This window comes from Sebastes fasciatus, chromosome 23 (assembly GCF_043250625.1).
Source record: "Sebastes fasciatus isolate fSebFas1 chromosome 23, fSebFas1.pri, whole genome shotgun sequence".
NCBI classification, from domain to species: domain Eukaryota; kingdom Metazoa; phylum Chordata; class Actinopteri; order Perciformes; family Sebastidae; genus Sebastes; species Sebastes fasciatus.
The window spans coordinates 15,990,156-16,011,848 of NC_133817.1; the positions used below are offsets into that span (position 1 = coordinate 15,990,156).

The following is a 21,693-nucleotide window of genomic DNA, read 5'->3' on the forward strand; positions in this document are numbered from 1 at the left end:
TGTTTTTTAGTCGTCATGTACAGTGTGTAAACCGCACTCCAATTGTTTTCTGTGATGACATTGTCCTCTTGTTTTTTTTTTTTTCAGTCAGGCAGATGCGAAGGATTTCCTTTCCTACGAACCTATGAAGGTAAAAACGGTGGCTGCATCTCAATACTGAAATGATGTTTTCTCCTCATTTCCTTATTGCCTGTACTCATGGTTCTCGTCTTTGAAGTTAAAGGCCACGAAACATGGTCAAGGTGACATACAATATTGCCAGCCTAAGGGATAGTAACTGGTGGCAAAAGTCCAAGTCCCCACTTTAAGATAATGTTTATATATATGCAGTATATATATTGATTATTATTCGATGGAAGGTGTACAAAAAGGGGCGAGGAAGACAATGAGAATAAACTACTTTACAGTGTTGAGAGGCAGCCACTGAAAGAAAAGGTGCTTACTACAATGCAGGACGAGAGGAGAGGAAGAGGAAGTGTAAGAGGACAGGAAGAGGAGAAGAAGAGGAGAGGAAGAGGAGAGACAATGAGAGGAGAGGAAGAGGAGAAGAAGAGGAGAGGAGAAAAAAGGAGAGGAGAGGAGAGATGAAGAAGAGGAAAGGAGAGTAGAGTAGAGAAGACGAGAGACGAAGAAGAGGAGAGGAGAGAAGAAGAAGAGGAAATGAGAGGAGAAAAAGAGGATAGGAGAGTAGAGTAGAGAAGATGAGAGATGAAGAAGAGGAGAAGAAGAGGAGAGGAGAGGAGAGAAGAAAAAGAGGAAAGGAGAGTAGAGTAGAGAAGATGAGAGATGAAGAAGAGGAGAGGAAAGGAGAGAAGAAAAAGAGGAAAGGAGAGTAGAGTAGAGAAGATGAGAGATGAAGAAGAGGAGAGGAGATGAGAAAAAGAGGAAAGGAGAGTAGAGTAGAGAAGAGGAGAGATGAAGAAGAGGAGAGGAGATGAGAAAAAGAGGAAAGGAGAGTAGAGTAGAGAAGATGAGAGATGAAGAAGAGGAGAAGAAGAGGAGAGGAGAGGAGAGAAGAAAAAGAGGAAAGGAGAGTAGAGTAGAGAAGATGAGAGATGAAGAAGAGGAGAGGAGATGAGAAAAAGAGGAAAGGAGAGTAGAGTAGAGAAGAGGAGAGATGAAGAAGAGGAGAGGAGATGAGAAAAGAAGAGGAAAGGAGAGGAGAGCAGAAGAAGAGGGAAGGAGAGTAGAGAAGAGGAAGAGGAGAGGAGAAAAGAAGAAGAGGAGATGAAAGTAAAGGAGATGAGAGAAGAAAAAGAGGAAAGGAAGAGAGTAGATAGGAGGAGAGACAAAGAAGAGGAGAGGAGAGAAGAAGAAGAGGAGAGGAGAGGAGATGAAGAAGAACAGGGAAGGAGAGTAGAGAAGAGGAAGAGGACAGGAGAAAAGAAGAAGAGGAGATGAAAGTAAAGGAGATGAGAGAAGTAAAAGAGCAAAGGAGGAGAGTAGAGAAGAGGAGAGTACATGAGAAAAGAAGAGGAGGAGGAGGGGAGAAAAGAAAAAGAGGAGAGGGAGAGGAGGTGCAGTTGGCTTGCATGTCTGGAATCGGGTTTCCAGTAAATCTTGAACTAGTGTTGGACCATGCAGACAGACGCACACGCCTTACGAAGGAAAGCCGCATTTTTCTTCACGGCTCCACGCAGAGACTGAAAACGTTGGTTCTTACCTGGGGATAGAGAGCACGGCTCAGCAACACACAACACACACACACACACATGGACACACGCATGGAGACACACAATAAGCACAACTACAGAAATGCACACAATACTGTAAATTCGGGCACCAATAATCACATGTACCGGCTCTGATGAAAAATACACAACCTGTTGCAAAGAAACCCGATTGCTTCTGCTGAAATGACGTTCCCTCTTTACAGTCACACCTTATTGCATTACTCCAGCTATTACTATAATTTGAGATGTATTACTAGCATAACTGGCAAGACGGCATTCGCTGCCTTTTCTCTCTTGTACCATTTAGTCTTTTAAGTCTCTGTTTCATTGCCAGACTTTGCCATCAATGTCTGAACTAAAATGTTCTCGTTCTCTACGGTAAGAAAAGAAATTACAGAACAGAAAGAGGATGAATTCATTGGGAGGATTCATATTCTAGAGAGTGGAGGAAGTCGACATTCAAAAAGCAAGTTGCTGTGTTGTTTTCACTGAGCACTACACAGTACAATACATGGCTCCATCTTATTCTCCTTCCTCTTGGCCAACACAATAGCTATTGTTTCCTGTCCACTTCACCCCTTCCTCTCACACTATTTGCATCATTGTGAGCCCTGTACATTCATCATCGTGCTCCTCCATACTGGGATCATCCCATTGTTGGATTATGCTCATTTTATTCCAGTGATTCACATGTGATTGTCCCAGCATACTGCAGAATAGTACTAGCAATATTGAGTGAGTCAATTTGTACAGTACCAGAAATAAAACTGCATACACAGATGTGAAGCGTGAAATCTAGCAAACGTCTAGTACACAAACATACATACAAATACAGCAGCCAAACAGCTACACACACACACACACACACACACACACACACACACACACACACTTACTGTAGATAATATTCATCAAAATTAAACAATCACTGCACCAGCATTGTAGCTTTTGAAGCTTTGACTTAATTGCAGATGATAATGATGAATGAAACCGGCTTCTTGGGTACCACCGTATTCACACACAAAACCGCCCTCATAAATATTGTTCCTGTTCTTGGTGAAAAACACATTGCATGACATTTAAAGAGAAATATAAATATATATATATATAAACATGTAGGCTCTGCAAACAGAGATGGGCTGATGACCACTAATATTTTGATCAAAATACTATAGTATAATATAGTTTTACTTTTTATGATCTCCGTTATCACAATGAGCCACAGCAAACACGGAAGGTAGCCAATCTAACTCCGCACACTCTCGAGTAGCATTTCTCATCGGGGGCGGTCCCCCAGGAGGCGTTCAGAGAACGTTGTGGGCTGGAAGCAATATATGTGTGGGACATATGCTTAAATACAAAAAAAGCATCATCACCTGTCATAATGCCACGTTTAAATTTTTTTTATCGTCGTTCATATTTCAGTTCATTGCGACTGACTGGATTGAGCGACCGACTGACTGAAAAGAGAGAACGACCGACTGGATTGAGCAGTGACCGACTGGATAGAGACCGACTGACCGACTGGGTCGATCGAGCGACCAACTGGATAGAGAGGACGACCGAGGATAGCTGGAAACTAGGGCTGTCCCAAATACCATATTTTGGGTTCCGGAGCTTTGGTAGCAATCAGCAGCGAATATTTGAAGCTTTGGCCAGCAACAGCCGCGGTTGTGTCTCGTCCTCCTGCTTCTTCTGCCCCATTTTTACATCTTGTGTGAATGGCACACACACTTCTGTGACTACACTCAGCGTCTCCTCTCCTCATCCCTCTGTATGCAAGTGTTGACGTACCTCAAAGTCACGTTTGCGGGCCCTCTCCCCCTAAACGGCAGCATTTTTGAGGCAGATGTCTCAGCGCATTATGCAACTCCTCTCCAGCAATGCCCGGCTGCAAGCGCCGTAGGTAATGCAGCCTCTGGCCCGAGCCCCTCATGGGTTGCATTGGATAACGCTTGGAGACATAAGCAATGGCGGTGAGGGCTCCGGCTTGGCTCGGGAAGGACTCAGCCAGACATTTCGTTCGATCGTTCTCGCCTGAGAGAGTACGCATAGCGCTGCAATATGTGTCTTTCGGTTTAATTAAAGCCGCTAATTTTTAAGGATTCTGCAGTATTGTTGTTTGTATTGTTATTTTTATTGAGTAAAAAACATTTTTCGAAAGGTTCGGTATGTTATGTGTGTTTGTAATCCCGAGGGGTTAAAAAAAACACACAAAAAAACTAATCCAAAATTGAAAATCGAATACCTACACAACAGGCAAATAATCAAATAGTCAAATATTCGAGTCCAGCCCTACAGGAAACACACAAAAATGTACCGAAGAAAACACCATATGATACATAAATAAAGAAAGAACTAACCATTCATATCATAAAGCATCACATTTGAGTGTGACCGTGTGCGCTCACAAATGATAACCACCATATTTTAGAGGCTCTTGATGCACGCACACACTCACTCAGGCTGCTGCTAAAAGCAGTGAAAATCAATATGACATCAACTACTCTCAAAAAAAACAACAACGATGCACACACCATAAACATTTGTCTTCATGCGAACACACTGATCACATCATACATCAATATGACGCCCCTGTAGCTCTTCATGTGAAGATGGGATGATGGATAGACACGTCGAAAGGTGTGTGTGTGGTCTCTGCGTGAGTGTGTGGTCACTACTATGACTTGTTCGTGATGTGAAATCGCATCTGTTCTCTGTCCTAGATACCCTCTCTGTCTCACACACACACACACACACACACACACACACACACACACACACACACACACACACACACACACACACACACACACACACACACACACACACTCTCTATATATTTCTATTCCCTTTCATCTCTCTCTCTGCTATCCTCTCTTCTATTCTCTAAGTGTCCTATCCCTTCTTAGGAGATGCGTATGTGTGTGTGTGTGTGTGTGCATGTGGTCTATGCAAAATGTCCTGGGCAGCAGGGACAAACTGCCCTCATTCATCTTCCCAGAGGAGGATCCATCCATCCATCCATCCATCCAGGAGAGAGGGAGACAGAGCAATAAGAGAGAAAGTGACTCGATTTTGCACCTTCACAAACAGGAGGGGTGATTGATCTTTCTGACGGAGAACTTCTGATCATACGTATCAATCATTTTGACATCTAAAGTTATACCGTTTAATAAAAGTAATGGATTGAATTTTGCACCTGACTGATATCCACAGATTTAATACCACATTTATATGTTTATATTGGACTAGACTGGATCAAGCACCTGACAAATTCTGTCTTGTTTTCCCTTCAACTAACTTGGTCTTGCCTGGACATTGTATGTAATATCAGTGATGCAGAACTACAACAAAATTGAAGGAAAGAAGCATCCCGATATTGTGATGTGACATTTTACAAAATTGGCCCAATTGGGGGGCCACATACTGTATTTGTTAACGCGCCAGCCACTGCTGATGTGTTTTTGCCACACTGATTGGCCCAGGGGTGCACAACGGTAACAGGTGAAAACAAGTCGATTTGTTACGGATTAGCCGCAGGGGTGTTGTGTCTTATTTTCATGTAAATTGGGTCATTTGACCACGGTAATTTCTTGAGCTTCGCTGAAAGATTAGATCGTCATTTTTTCTTTCTTTCTTCTTCCCTTGGCAGTCATCAGTGTTTCTCAGAATGAGCAACAGCGTTTTGTAGCAGATGAGCACGCTGTGTGCAGAATGCATGCCTCTGCCTCTGCATATTTAGTCTTCATCATTCATTCATCATCAGTGTGAGGAAGCTCACAGTACATACTGAACACTACACACATTTTGTCAAATCCCTGTGCCTCTCTTTCTCACCCTCCCTCTCTCTCTTTCTCGAGTTCTATCTTCTCTAAGGTCAAACCTCCAGGTCAAAAGAGGTCAGCGCTGTACGCTCCCTCCCCCAGGAAATGTAGCTCAGTCCTGGGGAGACATGTGCCATGTGTGGCTGCCTCTCTCTGGAGGTGTTGTGGATAGAGACAGGGTGTTAATTTGTGTGTGTACATTTCTGTCAGAACACAAGTACACACATTCCTAAGGGTGCGCGTGTGTGTGTAAGTGAGTGAGTGTGTGTGTGTGTTTGTATGCAAGTGTGTGGGAAGAGGCTATTAGCTGCAGTCTGACACATTCCACTAATATCTAAACAGGTTTTAAACCTCAGGAGGGTTCTCAGCCAAAGCAAGCAGACAATATTAACATCCTCTCAGTCTGTCAGTCAGTCAGTCGCTCTGTCAATCGTTCATTCACTCACTATAAAGCACCGCTACCGTGTGATGGAGACTGCAGTATGGAGCTCACGACTTACAGACCAAACACTAGATTTGACACAAACATTATGCACAACTTTCTTGTGTGCACGAAGCACAAAATATCTTCAGATATAAACACAATCAATCCAACCACGCTGTCTCACACAAAGTCTTAACCCAAAACACAGCCGATACCACCGCACAACAAGTCATAAATCACACCATCGCGCTCATGCGTAGTCATCCTCGAGGCGAACTGCAGTAAGCAAATAGATCGTCACTCGCTCTTGGCATATTTCACTGTTTAAAACACACACACACACACACACACTGTGGTACTCACGGTTTCTAGGTTTGTCATCGTCCATGCCCTCCTCTTCATTCTCTGGGTCAATGTCTTCAGCCTGAGTGATCCAGTCTAAATAGCCCTACATTCACACACACGTAGAAACACAAAGCAAATATTGATTGCTTAGCAGCAGTGAGAGCAGTCTCCTTTATCAACAAAACCAGTGGTGGAAGAATTGTTCAGATCCTTTACTGCAAGTTAAAGTACTCATACCACACTGTTAATATACTCCACTACTAGTAAAAGCCCTGCATTCAAAACCTTACTGAAGTAAAAGTGTGTAAGTATTATCAGCTAAATGTACTTAAAGTACTTGTGCAGTGAAATGTTCCCTGTCAGTGTTTTACTATTATATATGATGATTCTGCATTAATATTACTGTTGCATTAAAGTGTATGTAGCATTTTACCGCTGTAGATGTTTTTAACACCTTTGTATACTTTATAAATTGCCCTGTTTTCAGCTTTGTGATGATGCATTTTCCAGCTGATCCAAGAGGTTTTTTAAATAATTTATTTAGCTTAAGCAATAGGATAATTTTCTCAACACATAAAGGATATTTCATCCTTCGGTTTATCACAAACATTCAACATCAACACATCTGGAGATTCATGGTTTCCACTGGACAGGAAGGGGATGAAAAACGGTCATCTGCAAAGGTAACTAAAGCTGTCAGATCAATGTAGTGAAGTAGACATATACTTAAGTCACTTAAGATTGAAATAGTCGGGTAAAGTACCTCAAAATTGCACTTAAGCACAGCACTAGCACAGCAAATATACTTAGTTTCTTTTCACCACTGAACCAAACTGCAGTCATCCGACATCGGTTTGACATTTTTTGAATGAAATGTTTCAGCATTCATTATGTTTCTCGATGTTCCTGCACCAAATTATTATACTGAAACTTTAGCATGATTTAAGGACGTACAGTAGTTGTAACTACAGTATCTTACCGATTTTAAAATCCTATACTTGTCTCTTTGATTTCCTCTTTATTCCATCTGTGCAACTTGTAACTTCAGTCTCTCTGCTCTGCTTTCCATGCTTACTGCCATAAACCGGTGGTATTTTTCACTTCTCTTTGACATACATCTAAAATGTCAATCACCTTTTTGAAAGCAATATACTGTGAATCTAAGTGGCTGGTGAAGAGTGGCTAACATCCTCTTTCAGAAGGCGCCTCAATTAAACACGCACAGAGATAACAGCCATACCTTGAGGTCCTCTTCCAGTTGCTGTTTTTCTCTGAGTTTCTGGAAGTCACCGCGTGCCTTGGCCTTCTCTCTCTCCTTGGAAAACTCTCTGGGAGGAGGGGAGCAGGATGGAGGGATGGAGGGGGGGTAGAGAGAGGGGTAGAGAGAGAAACCAGAGACAGAGGGAGGGGAGAGAAAAATCTGAAAATCTAGACTGCAAAACAAATCATGTGACAATATAATGCAGAACGTTATACAATGCTTCAGGACAGGAAGGAGGGAAAACCTGCTAAAGAGAGAAATCAAATGTAAAGTGAAGAGAGGAAGCCTCTGCCAAGGAGACAATGTGTTAGTATGCAAATACAGATGAAAGCACATTGGAAGCTGAATTCACATCTCAGTCAATCCAACACATCCAAATATATTTTAAGCAGCCAACAGATGCGTACAGTTGAATTCAGTTCTGTTTATATGTTTGGTAGACATGGTAACTTCTGCATAAACACAAAGTAAACCTTTCATATAAAACACACAATGTGAAAATCACTGATACACTGCTTATACTGTATTACTGTTTAAAGATCTATTTGTCTGCAGTTTGTTCCTAACATTTACAAAGTGTCTGAATTGATGTCGCTGGATTGTAATCATTAACCCTGATGCACTGGTGGGAATATAAATTGAGACACCCCTACTGACTGACCACATGTGGATAAGTGACGTCATTTCATTTACTTTGAGGAGAAGGAGAAAGTTTTGGAACAAAAGTAAGAAAACTTCCCCATCAGTGTTAGCCTCTGAGTCAGGATGCTTCTAGTCTGAAGTTATCACCTGTGGCCAAACATTGCTGATGAATGGACAAAACGATAAACAGAACTGAAGCATTTAAAGGGACAGTGTGTAGGATTTGGTGGCATCAAGTGGTGTGGTTGCAGATTGCAACCAACTGAGTACCCCTCCGCTCACTCCTCCCTTCCCAAGACTGCGGTAACGTGAGCCGCTGAGTGCAAAACCATGGTAACGCTGTTCGCCTGGCTCAGAGGCCATCCCTACCATAATAAAACTACTTTAGGAGCAACGGAAGTCAGATGGCAGCTGGTGGTACCACGGTTTTACACTCTGCGGCTCACGTTACCGCAGTTTCACAAGAGCGTCGGAGAACTACGGTGGCCTTCAGGTAACGTAAAAACGCGAAAGGCTCTCCCTCCAGAGCAAGTATTTGGTTTGTCCGTTCTGGGCTACTGTAGCAACATGGAGGAGCAACATGGCGTAACTCCATGAAGAGGACCTGCTCCCTATGTAGATATGAGGGGCTCATTCTAAGCTAACGAAAACACAACGATTATAAGTTTGAGGTGATTATACACTAATGAAAACATAGTTATGAATATTATATTCCATTTCTGCTAATAGATCCCCCAAAATGCTGCACACCGGCCCTTCAAGAGGATGTTTATTTTTTGAGGACTGCTCTCACACTTCGATGCTACAAGTGTCATACAAATGCATTGTTTTAAAACCATTGTAATGATTACATAATATAATGTTTTGGTCTATAATATACTTATAAAACCGAAAGTGATTGTCAAGATGATTTGTAATTAATACGGATTAGTCATCTAACTTTTGGCTGCTCCCAGGGCTCCAGGTGCTCCCAAGCCTGCTGGGAGTTGCAGTGTCTGCAGTCCACCCCTGGGTCTCCTCCCAGCTGCAATGTGCTTGGTAAAACCCCCCCGAGGGAGGAGCAGAGAGGGGAACATCCCTCACCAGCTGTACTACCTCAGCTTGGAGGAGAAGTGGCACTGAGGTTACCCTGCATCACTGAGCTCATCACCTTTTGTCTGCCATCTCATTCTTTCGGTCACCACCCAGAGGTTTTGGTCCACAGGTCGTAATGAAGACATACAGGTAAACTGAGAGCTTTTATTTTGATCCCTAAGCTATCTTTTTTCATAAAACATTCTGCAATTCTTTACGCAGAAAAACAATGTGACCAAAGTGTGTAAATGTCGGATCAACACGAACAATCCTCCTATATCCACTTATTACGGAGCGATCAAATTGATGCCTGCTTTTTTCAAGTTCCTCAGGATTTTTTTTGGAGGTGATGTGGACAAAGAGAGGACATGAGCAAAGATGATTTAAGACAACTAAAACCAATGTTAGAGAAGAGTGTGAAATATTGAAACATTATGATGAAACCTGGTGAAATTACTTCCAGGTGTCCGGGGCGAAAACAAAAGGAAAGAATTAAGGGACACTTGATTAAACGCTGCACTTGGGGAAGGTCAAAGTCAGGTTGCAGACAAAGAATTCATTCGGATGAGAGCTGGCAGGAGCTGGGAGGCTTGGGGAACATTTCGATGGTCCATTGACAAGTTAACTTTTGCTGGTGCCTCCCCCCTGTCATGAGTACTTTGAATCAGGATTTATATCAGGGCTAGTCCATTATCTCGCACCTTGTCATCTTGGGTTTGGACATTACAGCCTTGTTAGCTGTATATACAGTTCAATTAAGTGAGAGTTCTTGCAACTATGGAAGTTTCAGACTTATCTGAAAGTTCATCTGAATCAGATATTATGCAATCAATACATAGATTTGAATTAAACATGCTCCCTGCAGGGCAAGATCAGGATCCATAATGAAACTCTCTAGATTGTTATGTGCCATTTTCATTGATTTTTACAGTCTATAGCCTGGAAGAGAACTCAAGACGGAGAGTGTGTGTGAGAGAGAGAGTGTATGTGTCCTGGGTTAAATTTAGAGGAATGATGGAGCAGATCACACCTACAGACAGATCAATGAGCATTAGGACAAACTGCTACTGTTTCGCTTGTCAGAACATTAGCAGGAGACCCAATCCTATTGATCCGTGTTTGTGTGTGCCAGTGTGTGAGGCATCACTCTCAATTTTCCCATCATCACCTCATTTTTCTGTCTTAAATCATCATCGGATTCTCTTTTTCCCTTCACTTTCTGTTCCCTTTTCTCTTGGACCATTCTTTCTATTTACGCGTTACATCTAATCCAGACAAAACACCGTCCCACCCGACGTTTCTGTGTCTACGCCCGTCGCTCTCCTTCTTCCTGTTTAGCCATTAGTTATTATGCCAATCTGAGACCCACACACACTCCATGGAGGAAGCAGTTGGTAAAAGGTCAGGCCGTGTAGTGCGTTGACAGCATCATTAGTCAGAAGTCAGACAAAGAGTCAGACAGCCAAACCCCCCCCCAAGCTGTTTGGACCAGATAGACCTCTATTATTTTTCCCACAATGCTGCTGTCAAATCACAGTGGGTATCGAGAGTCAGATTCGGGTCAGTCAGTCAGGGGTGAGTCGCTTCACTCCCCTAAAAACTGTACCTGGACTTATACTGCTGGCTGCTTATTGTTCTTTTTATTATAAATTGAGATGTTTTGTGTCATCCCAGCAGCGCAGAGAACAAACCATTTTATGATAGTAAGTGCTATTCTATAGAGGCAACACTATAGAGTTGTAGAGAGCGTATAGAGTTGTGTAGAATGAGACCTTTTTGGTTCGGCTTGACTCGACTCACTTTTGGTACCAGGTCCTTTTCTCTATTTCGTTTTCCACTGCAGATAGTACCCCCTCAGTGTAGGCGGGATTCACAGCTGATTGCCTTAGCGATGCCCTTTGAAACGGCCATAACATCATCTTCAACGCGACACTTGCTGAATCCAACAGCAACCAAACAGACCAAACGTCTGCACCTAGTCAATTGGTCGACGTATTGTATGTTTTGCGGTAGTTTTGAGGGCTTAAAAATATGGGTCGAGTTGAGTGAATAAAAAAATTGCTATTGACGGTAGCTTGGCTATTTAAAAACAGCGGGTTTGTCCCGTGCAGGTTGTCCCGTGTCCCCTAGTGACGATTCTCTCTGACTCTCTAGTATTGGCTCAGCTCACTTGGAACCTCGACCGAGGTGGTGCCGAAAAAAGTAGCAGGTACCAGGTACTATCCACAAATTTTGGTAATGGGAGTTGAGTAAAGCCGTGCCGTACCATGCAGTGGAAATGCGGCATTAGAGCGGTAATATCCAAAAGGTCTCAATGGTCTTGTTGAAGTGCCCTATAGAGCCCTGATGCTGAAGTACGATTTCACTACAGTCAGATACAATGATAATGACTAACAATGTAAGTGCGGTTGATTTAGTTCAGATCTGCGAATCCACATACACATGGTACTGTAAAAAGTTTTGGACACTGTCAGGTTGCACTTTTCCTTGTGCCACATGTTCTGGTATGTATTGTGTTTCTATAATACTCCTCAAACTGTACCTGTACCAGTTTTTAGACAACACATCCCTGTGCACGATTTGTACAGTACTTTCTAAACTTAAACAACATCAACTGTCCGGAGCAGGAAGTAAGACAGAAATAAAGAGTTCCCTTCAGAAGAAACCATGGATGTATAACTGGATACTGGACCCCAAGATGTCACTTATTGTCAAAAGAGAATTACTCGCCTGGCCCATACACCCAAAAAGTTTTCTTGGCTTGAGGAAAGTCTTACAAATATAAAACCTCCATGGATCAAAAAATCATAACAGAAAGGAGTCATAATTGACCTCATGTCAACAGTTTTACAGATGTCTCTTTCACAATGGTGGTCTGTGGGGGAAAAGGCCTTTTGAGCCGCGGGGGGATTTTTGGTTGCAATACCATGAGTGGCCACTGGGAAAAATTGGAAGCAAGACTGAGTAGCCACACCGTATCCATGTCTCATTACACATCCATGGCAAAAACAAACAGCAAAGCTCTCTAAGAACAGCATGAAGGAGAGAAAGAGAGAGAGAGAAGTTAGTCTCAAGTGACTTTTAACCTTTTGCCCTTACCCGCTCAATACCCCCAGAACCAAGTTTAGCACAAAGAAGGATCCGATGATGATTAAGGTGACAAAATACACCCAGGGCCACCTGTACCCTACTGCATCATTCACCTATAGGTGGAGAGATGGAGGCATGGAGGGGCAGGACCGAAGGAGATGAGACAGAAAGGATGGAGGGGAAAGTTAAGATGGAGGGATGAAAGCGAGGAAGGAGCAATCAGGAAATGTTAGGAGAGAAAGGGATGAGGGGGAAGAGGGAACGAGGTTAGATCCTTCGTGAAAGTTCCCAACAGATGGAGCAGTTTGCTTCTGCAGGATCCCTGCTGAGATTATGGTGCATTCAATGTATTTGTCAGAGTCACTTAACGGGCCACATGGCAACGTATCTGACCGGCTGTATTTGAAGGTTACAAGTTTAAAAAACAGTTTGATTCACTTTAGTTCCACTCAGATCAGCTCATTTCAGGCATAACCACTGTGGAGAGAAGGTATTTTAGTTAGACACTTCAACAGACTGTGCAGCAAGACTCCCATGGATTGGACATCATCACTTTTCTTTACTCAAAATAAATGTAATTTAAATATAAAAAGCTGTTTAGTCTTGGCTTTATTGTTGTTTTAATTTTGAATTTTGCATGTCATTTTGAGATGTAACTTATCATTATTATTACTATTATTGTCATCGTTGTTGTTATCATGCTGCTTTTAACTCTAGTGATCAAATTATTTATATCTGGTAGCTGTAATGCTTTTATGAAAATGATGTTCCCTATCCGGTGCAGCCTTCCATCCTATAATTTCCATTTTTAATGCTTTTAATGTTTCCTCTCCTCCAGACTTGACTCCGTCCTCAGAATAACCTTTTTTTTTTTTTTGCCTGTTGTGTTTTCCCTGTTGTGCAAGTTTTTTTTAGGTTCCACCTCCACAGCTGACCTGAGGGGTGAATTATTAATACCCCAGTGTGTCCCTACAGGCCGGGTGGTGCTTGTACTAAAACAGCGTGACTTGGCAGAGCGGGGTATAACAGCCACCCGGCTCGCCCGCTGGAGCAGCACTTATTGAAACTGAACATACAGACGCGGACACGGGCGACAAGTGCCTCTGTACAAATATGCACACGCTGTACATACACAAACAACGTTAGCAGATTGCATGCTAATCTGCGCACAAGACAAACACGTATGTAAACCAACACATGTATGCACACGAGACAAGTCGGGTGTTTAAGGAGGAAGACGGTCTGGACTGAACAAAAACAACTTACTTCACTAAAAGAAAGATAGAAAGACCACAGAAAGCTGCTTGTGTATGTAATTAAACACGCGCTGGTTAAAAGAAGAGTCTGAATGGTTTGTGTGTGTGTGTGTGTGTGTCCATCTGTCCACCACAGACAGGTTGTGACGGCATGAGGCCCCTTGATGTCAACTGACGTAAACATAACAGATAGACAGAGTGCTCGTCACTGCTTCTGCGTGTGTTTTTCTCATGCATGTGACAAAGGATTGATTGAGTGGAACAGAAAGGAGAGAGAGAGAGTGGGAGATTTTCCTTAGTTCAGCGATCGTCAGTTCATCTTTCCTTAACTTCTAGCTCTACTTTTATTAGTGGACTGCTGGTGTGAGACTGTTGTTATCACCCTCCTCTTATTTGCATTTCATTTATTCTGTGTGCCACATGACTGAACCAAAATAATCTGCACAGTGCACATCAATGCTAATTCAGACTATTTGTCAATTTTGCTGTATTTGCACCTCCTTTGACCATCATTTGGTATTCTGTAAATCAGTCAACACTGTATGCAATTTTTTGTTTGCAATTTTCCCTGTAAGAATGATTATTATTTGGTACCAAATGTCCGCCTGTTGATCAAATAAAGAAAAGACTTTTAGTATATTACAGTATAGTAAAGTATTTGTAAAATACTAAGCATGTTATCAATAAATAGTCGGAAGATCGGTATGAAGCTGTGAGGAAGACGGAGCAGTTAAAGCAGGTGTGTGTGGCGCAGCGGTGGCAGGTTGAGCGTCATCTTTTCTTGTACAATGTCTGGTGTAATCGGTAACACCGGTGTTATCACAAGTTTATTAACCAGTGGGAAAATGTCCTCACTGTGGTATTCGTAGTGTGCGGATGCTTAAACAACAGTAGCTCACCTTCGGCCTTTAGCCACGTTTTGCCCTGCAGCTCTTTGTACCAATCCCTTATTGTGTGTAGTAAAAGTAAATGTGCTCAATTGAAATGGCGATGGTGATGACAAGGGATTATGATGATAAAGGCTGAAGCATGTTCAGTTTGCAGCATGGGATTCTGGATTTAGACAGTATAGCAGTTGAACAAGGCAGCTTCAAACCTAAATAAATTTAAATGAACTAAACTAAAATCAATAGCCTCCAAACAAAATGCTTAGAAATAAGATGTATAGTACAGTTTATGTAAAGTGTTTTGTTTACTTAAACAGATAATGCCATGTAAAGTGAACCCTAATAATAATAATAATAGTATTGATAACAATAATACTAGTAATAATGAATAATATTTTTTTCAGCGGATCACTGGATCCCTAAAAATCAACAATAAGTGGCAGTTTAAATGTCTGGTCCAGGGAGTCTTGCTGCATGGTCATTTATCACAACTCATGCACTACGTACTGTACAGCCACATCACAAACAACACACACACATACACACACACACACACACACACACACACACAGACATTTGTACACACATGACGACAGCACAACCTCTTACCCGCTCAACACCCCCAGAACGAGATTGAGAACGAAAAAGGAGCCGAAGATGACGAGAGAGACAAAATAGACCCACGGCAGCTCATAGCCCATAGCATCCTGCATCTGAGAGAGACAAGAGACATAGGAGAGAGACGGAGACGGAGAGAAGAGAGGGGGTTAACAGGGAGGTTGGTGGGGTGGAGGAGAGAGGAAAGAAGAGCAGCAGAGGTCAAGGACAGAACGTGTGTTATAGAGAGGGAAATAAAGAAGGAAAAGATGACAGGCAGGAAACAAGGAAAGAGCAGTGCATATTAAAAAAAAGAGCAGTAAAGACCTGGCGAAGCGAGCGTGGCAATATTGTATGATGAAGTGTGTAAACCCTTTTGTCTGCCTGCTGGAGAGCAGCTGCTTGACGCTCCACAATTAAGAAACGCACTAAACAACACTTAACTGCTTTTATAACTCAATGACAAACCTTAGCTCGCATTCAAAGTGTGTTGTTTACACCGTTACATTGCACAATCCCTTCAGAAAACTTTTCTCGGAAAGGTGAATGAGCCTCTACGGGAAACACATTTAGATGCCGTGACTCTACATTTGTCCATATAAACCAATTATATTCTGTTATATAGGGGATTTACGGCATGTGATACTAAAAAAAATCCAAGTGGAATCAATGAAGATGACTTGTTTCGGGGAATACGCCACACACACCCATGTGGATATTGTATTAAGGACGGCTTGTGTGTGTCAGATCGTTATCAGGGCTGATGTAAATGGGAGACGGTGTGGACAAGGTGATGTCTGAGCAATTTAGTATCCAGGACTCGATTATAACAGAAATGTCAGATTGATAATCTGCACGTAAACTTGCAACAGCAGATGCTGGATGTCATTAATCTATATTCCCGAATATATGTGAGACAATGAAAACTATGGAAATGCGTGGCCCGAACTTAATGAAAGGCTTGGTGTTGTTTAAATGTTTTTTTCCATAATCATTTATACTCCAAACAAATAGGCCCCATTCATTACACAGACAGCTGGAGACACAAGCGCTCTCATAATAAGTGAATTGTAGGATTTAACTGTTGTGATGCTGTGTGTGTGTGTGTGTGTGTGTGTGTGTGCAGGAGGTTGCAGCAGACAGGGTAGTTGCAGGAGGGGTGTAGAGCTAGTAAGCTCTCTGCTCCATGTGTTCAGTACATGCACTCAGAGACAAACAACTCGTGCGCACACACAAACACACACACACACACACACACCTGCTTGTATTTACAGTAAGGTCTCACACTCACACCAAAAACTGACCAATTCTGACAGTTACATTTGGTCACCCAACTTTTCAACAGACTTTTTTTTACCAGTGTAACTGTTCATTCCACTTTTGTATTCCTTAAAGAGGACCTATTATGCTTTTGTGCTTCTTCCCCCTTTCCTTTAGTGCGTTATAGAGTTTTTTGTGCATGTAAAAGGTCTGCAAAGTTACAAAGCCCACGCCACAGGGGGTTACTCTCCCCCACAGAAACACTGCGCCTGAACTGCCTGAAACGCCTGAAACGCCTCGTTTGTCCCGTCGTCCCGTCGTCCCATCTTTTCTTCTGTAACGTGGTGATGTCACCAAGTAACACATTTGCATAATACCTGCCAAGCGGCTAGTTTGGCAAGGCCTCAAAAAAAGCTAGTAAGGCATAACAATCGAACGTTTTTTGAACATTAAAGCATGTAAACACGTTCTAGAAAAAACCCAAAATACAAGTATGCACCAGAAAATGAAGCAAAATAGGTCCTCTTTAAGATTAATCTAATAATTCATTCACTACTTTAGTATTGCTTGATAGCTAGCCCCAGTTTGTGCCTCTCATGTATTATTCTAGTCACAGAGCTTAAAATCGGACTGTAATTTATCACTTCTTAACACTGTTTTGAAAGTATTTACAAACTCTTATATCCATCTGAATTAAAGAAAATACTGTATCTCATTGCTTGATTGACAATGTGAAGACATTTTCATACAAAACAAGCATATAACGAGCAAGGAAATATGTCACTTCTGGCTGCTATCTTTATTTGATCAGGAAATATAGTCAAAAACTCTAGATAAAAATCTTTTCATTGTGCAATGCACTGATTATTCAAAGAGTCTTTCAGGATCCTGGGAGATAAATACATAAATGCGTTAAGTGTTGCTCAACAACCTTCTGAGATCACATCATCATTTAAATTTCAGAGAAATGGATGCGTCGCTCTGTGACCTGAAGATAATGATAATACATTAGAAGTGCAGATTGGGGCTATCAGATATACAAGGAAAAAAAATAGCACAATTTCATTCTAGTGTAGTAGATAATGGAGACATTCAGTTGAAGTGATGTTTTTGAATATCCCAAGAACCGGTACTCATCTGTACTGCATGAGTGCTTTGCGGTGGTGAAACCGACCGCACGTAACTGCCACAGCCCCGCTGAGTAACAGCTGTCTCTATACCATGAGTCTCATCACGGCAGAGTTACACAGGGTGGCAACATCACAGGACAACTCTGATTAATGTTTGAGAAAACACACATGTTAATGTAAGTTAAGGTGGAGCGTCATGACTTTTGAGCCCTTCCCACCTATTATCAGGACATCAACAATAATCATAATCTGTGTGTAAAGCCATACCTCCGTCCAGAGGTCTAAATCGAACGCTTTCTCAAGAAGCCACATGTGGGAGTTTGATCGAACCTTCCCTAACATTGATTAACAACGCAGACTAATCTATTGGTTTATTTAGCTGGACAAGGGCCGGTGCATGCTCCCGGTCATTTACTCAGGAAAGGATAGTTTTCTGTGTGTTCATATGCCTCGGTGGCTGTGAATGTGTATGCGTGCGCGTCGACACTTGAATCAAGCATCGGGATTCCGCACACGTTCCAAATGAATCGGCGCCTTCAATTACACAGTGGATTGTCTGCATCGATTTAGCCTGAGATATGAGCTAACACTCAAACACACACACACACAATCTGTGTGTGTGTGTGTGTGTGTGTCTCAGTCTTTTGAACACTCTGTGTGTGTGCATACCTGCCTTTCTGACAGAAGTGTTATTGCTTTATATTCCTTTTTCAAAAGCACTCATGTGGCACTGATGTTACAGATACACTACAGTGGCTACACACACACACATACACCGAGCACTCACTCCACACACACACACACACACACACAGATAAAGACACCGTTGTGGTGTCCGGCTCACCCAGTACAGCACGTCCGTCCAGCCCTCCATGGTTATACACTGGAACACGGTCAACATGGCGAAGGCAAAGTTGTCAAAGTTGGTGATGCCGTCGTTTGGGCCCTCCCATCCCATTTTGCACTCTGTTCCATTGTGTTTACAGTGTCGACCGTAAGCGCCTTCGGGTGCACACGGTGCCGGCTTTTCCTCCGCAATGGTGCCTGTGACAAAAGAGATGGGAGAGATAGATTGTTATACTCTGTCCTTGCTATCTATGACCCAGACTCAGTGGGCAACTCCAGGTCTGAAAAGTGAAGTGCCTTAAACTTGCATTCTTTCTAACAGCCAGCGGGGGGCGACTCCTCTTGTTGCAAAAAAGAAGTCTGATTGTATAGAAGTCCATGAGAAAATGAGCCTACTTCTCACTTGATTTATTACCTCAGTAAACATTGTAAACATGAGTTTATGGTCTCAATCGCTAGTTTCAAGTCTTCTTCAATACAGCATGATGTTCATTTAGTAAATTATGGTCCCATTTAGAGCCAAATAGACCATAAAGCAGGGGATGCTTTAGTGCGTAGCTACCTTGTGATTGACAGGTCGCTACCACGGTGTTGTCCGGTCTGGGAGTTGTCTGTGTTTTCATCTTACAACTTTAACTCTTTAACAGTGTGTTTTCAGTTTATGAAATATAATTGTAGTATTTTGGTCGCCTAAAAATGTCTTATTCAGCTTTCGGTTGTACTTATCTCCACCCTCTCTTGTCACTTCTGGTTGCAAAAAAAAACAAGATGGGGACGGCAGACGATTCCACCGTGGGAGTTTCACGCCCATCCAATCTTTGGAAGTGGTCCAAATGTAAGTCACCTCACACTACCTATGCAGAAAATGACTGGGACTCTTTCTTCAGGAAGAAGTATAAAACAACTCCCCACTTTGAGATTCTACTACTTTTTTAGTACATCTAAAAATAATTTATCTAAAAAGAAGTTTAAAAAGGACACATTGAGCTAAAACAGAGAGAGCAGTCATGAAAAAATCAATGTGAAAAAGTGTTTTGCTAATTATACAAAACAAGCTCTCGAGGGTGATGTATAGGATAACAGAGTATTCCACCAGCACTTACCCTGTGCAAAGCTAATGCCTCTCATGGGACCTATAACAGCACCATAACAACACTTAAGTCCATTTGTACCTAGGGGCCTCTACTGAAAATTGTTTCAATCATTTATGGCAGCTGCTGTTTCAATTACTGCCCAAATTATTCCTACTCAGAAACATAAATGATGCTTTAAATAATTAATGGAGGTTATTGTTTCGAAAGTGTTTAAGGTGTCCGCTCTATTTCCTCCCTGCTTTTGTTGGCTCATAGGTGATGTTTTACCGTCATTTCAGTGGAGAAGGGTTTGTGCGGTATAGTATTCACCAGTGTGTCCGTCTCTGGAGCTGGAGTGTGAATATATGCTTACTGAAGCATGCTTTCACACAGAGCTGAATACATGCTGCAAAATTGATCTGAGCATTGAGGTGCGGTATGGGAGTGTATGTGTTTGATGATGCATGTTTGCATTTGCACCTGTGCATCAGTGCACACTAGACTAGATAATCTCTCCCTCTCTCTCTCTACGTGCATGTGTGTGTGTGTGTGTGTGTGTGTGTACCTGTTGGCTCATGAGCGCAGGTCTTGTGCATCTTGCCCATGAAGAGCTCCAGGCCGATGATGGCATAGATGATGATGACGAAGAGGACCAGCAGGGCGATATGGAGCAGAGGAACCATGGCTTTGATTATGGAGTTCAACACTACCTGTAAACCTGCAGCACACACACAAACACACACACACACACACACAGAGGAAACTGCTGAGAACACTTTCAAACAGAAATTAAAAAAAAAAAAGAGTATTGGAACTGGCAGTAATGTTAATGATGAAAGCATTTGTTTGTCATATTAAAAGCATTCTTTCCGCATGTGATCATCCGCTCGGAGAGAGAGGACCTTCAATGAGTTTCTGAGAAATAATACAAAACATGAACGGAACTTGTTTGACGCAATTTTCCAGTTAATTCACTCAATGCTTTGATGGACTCAGAACACGGCATACTAATAACTCATAAAAACGGTGATAGCAACACATTCTGTTAGGGAGGCTTATTTGGTATGAAAAACAGCAGTAAAATGTTTTGGTTTATCTTTGTAGGATTAAATGTGGGTTTATTTGATTTGATTAATTCAAAAAATGTATTCAGACACAGGATTATATAAATAAACACCTTATCAAACACCTTATTGATTTTTTTACTCATTAAGAATTCATTGAATGTTTTTTTTTAATGCAGCAGTAAACACTGACTTAGATCTATTTATGCAGAACTACAGTACCTATGAACTGTGAATTTTGCATACTATGTTTTACTAGCTTGTCACAAAGGAGGTTAAATAATGCTCTTAACTTGACCTCTGACCTCATGATATGTGAAAGAAAATGGGTTCTATGGGTACCCACGAGTCTCCCCTTTACAGACACGCCCACTTTATGATAATCACATGCAGTTTGGGGCAAGTCATAGTCAAGTCAGCACACTGACACACTGACAGCTGTTGTTGCCTGTTGGGCTTCAGTTTACCAGATTATGATTTGAGCATATTTTTATACTAAATGCAGTACCTCTGAGGGTTTCTGTACAATACTTGTCATTGTTTTGTGTTGTTAATTGATTTCCAATAATAAATGTACATATATTAGCATAAAGCAAGCATATTTGAGTATTATATACTTGACAAAATCTCCCTTTAATCGTACCATTTAACCAATTAATCGCTGTTAAATATTTTATCGATTGACAGTCCTAACTATTACACCTTTAAAGAAAAATGAAGGCTTAAATTCTTCTGTAAATAATGAAAAGCTATGTATGTAATCCATCTTTAGTGATCATGAAAAAAGATTGTTGCAGTTATTTGCACATGATTTGATGAAGTAAATACATGCAGGTGCCTTACAAAGTTAATCTACAGATCATTATTTGTGTAAATTCTACAGCGCATAAGCAGCAGTGACACCGGACGCCTTTAAAAAGACGAGTCTGTCGGTCTGTGTGCTAATCAGCTAGCAAACATGCAACTGATCAGTTGCCACGATACCGATTCAACCCAGTCCAGTGATGTTGGACAGGGTTCAGTCTAAATATTGTGCACTGCAGCAGTCACGCACTCACGCTTTTGAAACCGAACGACGAGAGTGTGGGATGTGCACCAGCATGCAGCGTGCATTTGCCTGCAACTGTAATCACAAGAGCTGTCTCTCACACACACAAACACACATACACACGCACATACACTCGCAAAGCCTTCATCCACGATATCCGATCCTTTTGTCGCTTCTGGCCTTGTTGGATTATTGA

At 41.9% G+C, this 21,693-nt stretch overlaps 1 protein-coding gene across 13 annotated transcripts in view; it reads right to left on the minus strand.

The window, feature by feature from the left end:
* Window positions 1-21,693, minus strand: part of cacna1c (calcium channel, voltage-dependent, L type, alpha 1C subunit) — a 245,436-nt gene that overhangs the window by 57,051 nt on the left and 166,692 nt on the right. For 8 of the 13 annotated variants that reach the window (XM_074626028.1, XM_074626030.1, XM_074626025.1 and 5 more), the window contains exons 6-11: window positions 19,951-20,103; window positions 18,311-18,510; window positions 12,346-12,449; window positions 7,510-7,597; window positions 6,288-6,372; window positions 1,604-1,663 (exon numbers count right to left, since the gene is read on the minus strand). In XM_074626028.1, the coding sequence (XP_074482129.1) occupies window positions 1,604-1,663; window positions 6,288-6,372; window positions 7,510-7,597; window positions 12,346-12,449; window positions 18,311-18,510; window positions 19,951-20,103 (690 nt within the window). Of the gene's footprint in view, window positions 1-1,603; window positions 1,664-6,287; window positions 6,373-7,509; window positions 7,598-12,345; window positions 12,450-15,088; window positions 15,193-18,310; window positions 18,511-19,950; window positions 20,104-21,693 lie in introns of all 13 variants that reach the window. The other 5 variants (XM_074626036.1, XM_074626032.1, XM_074626037.1 and 2 more) reach the window with 3 other exon arrangements.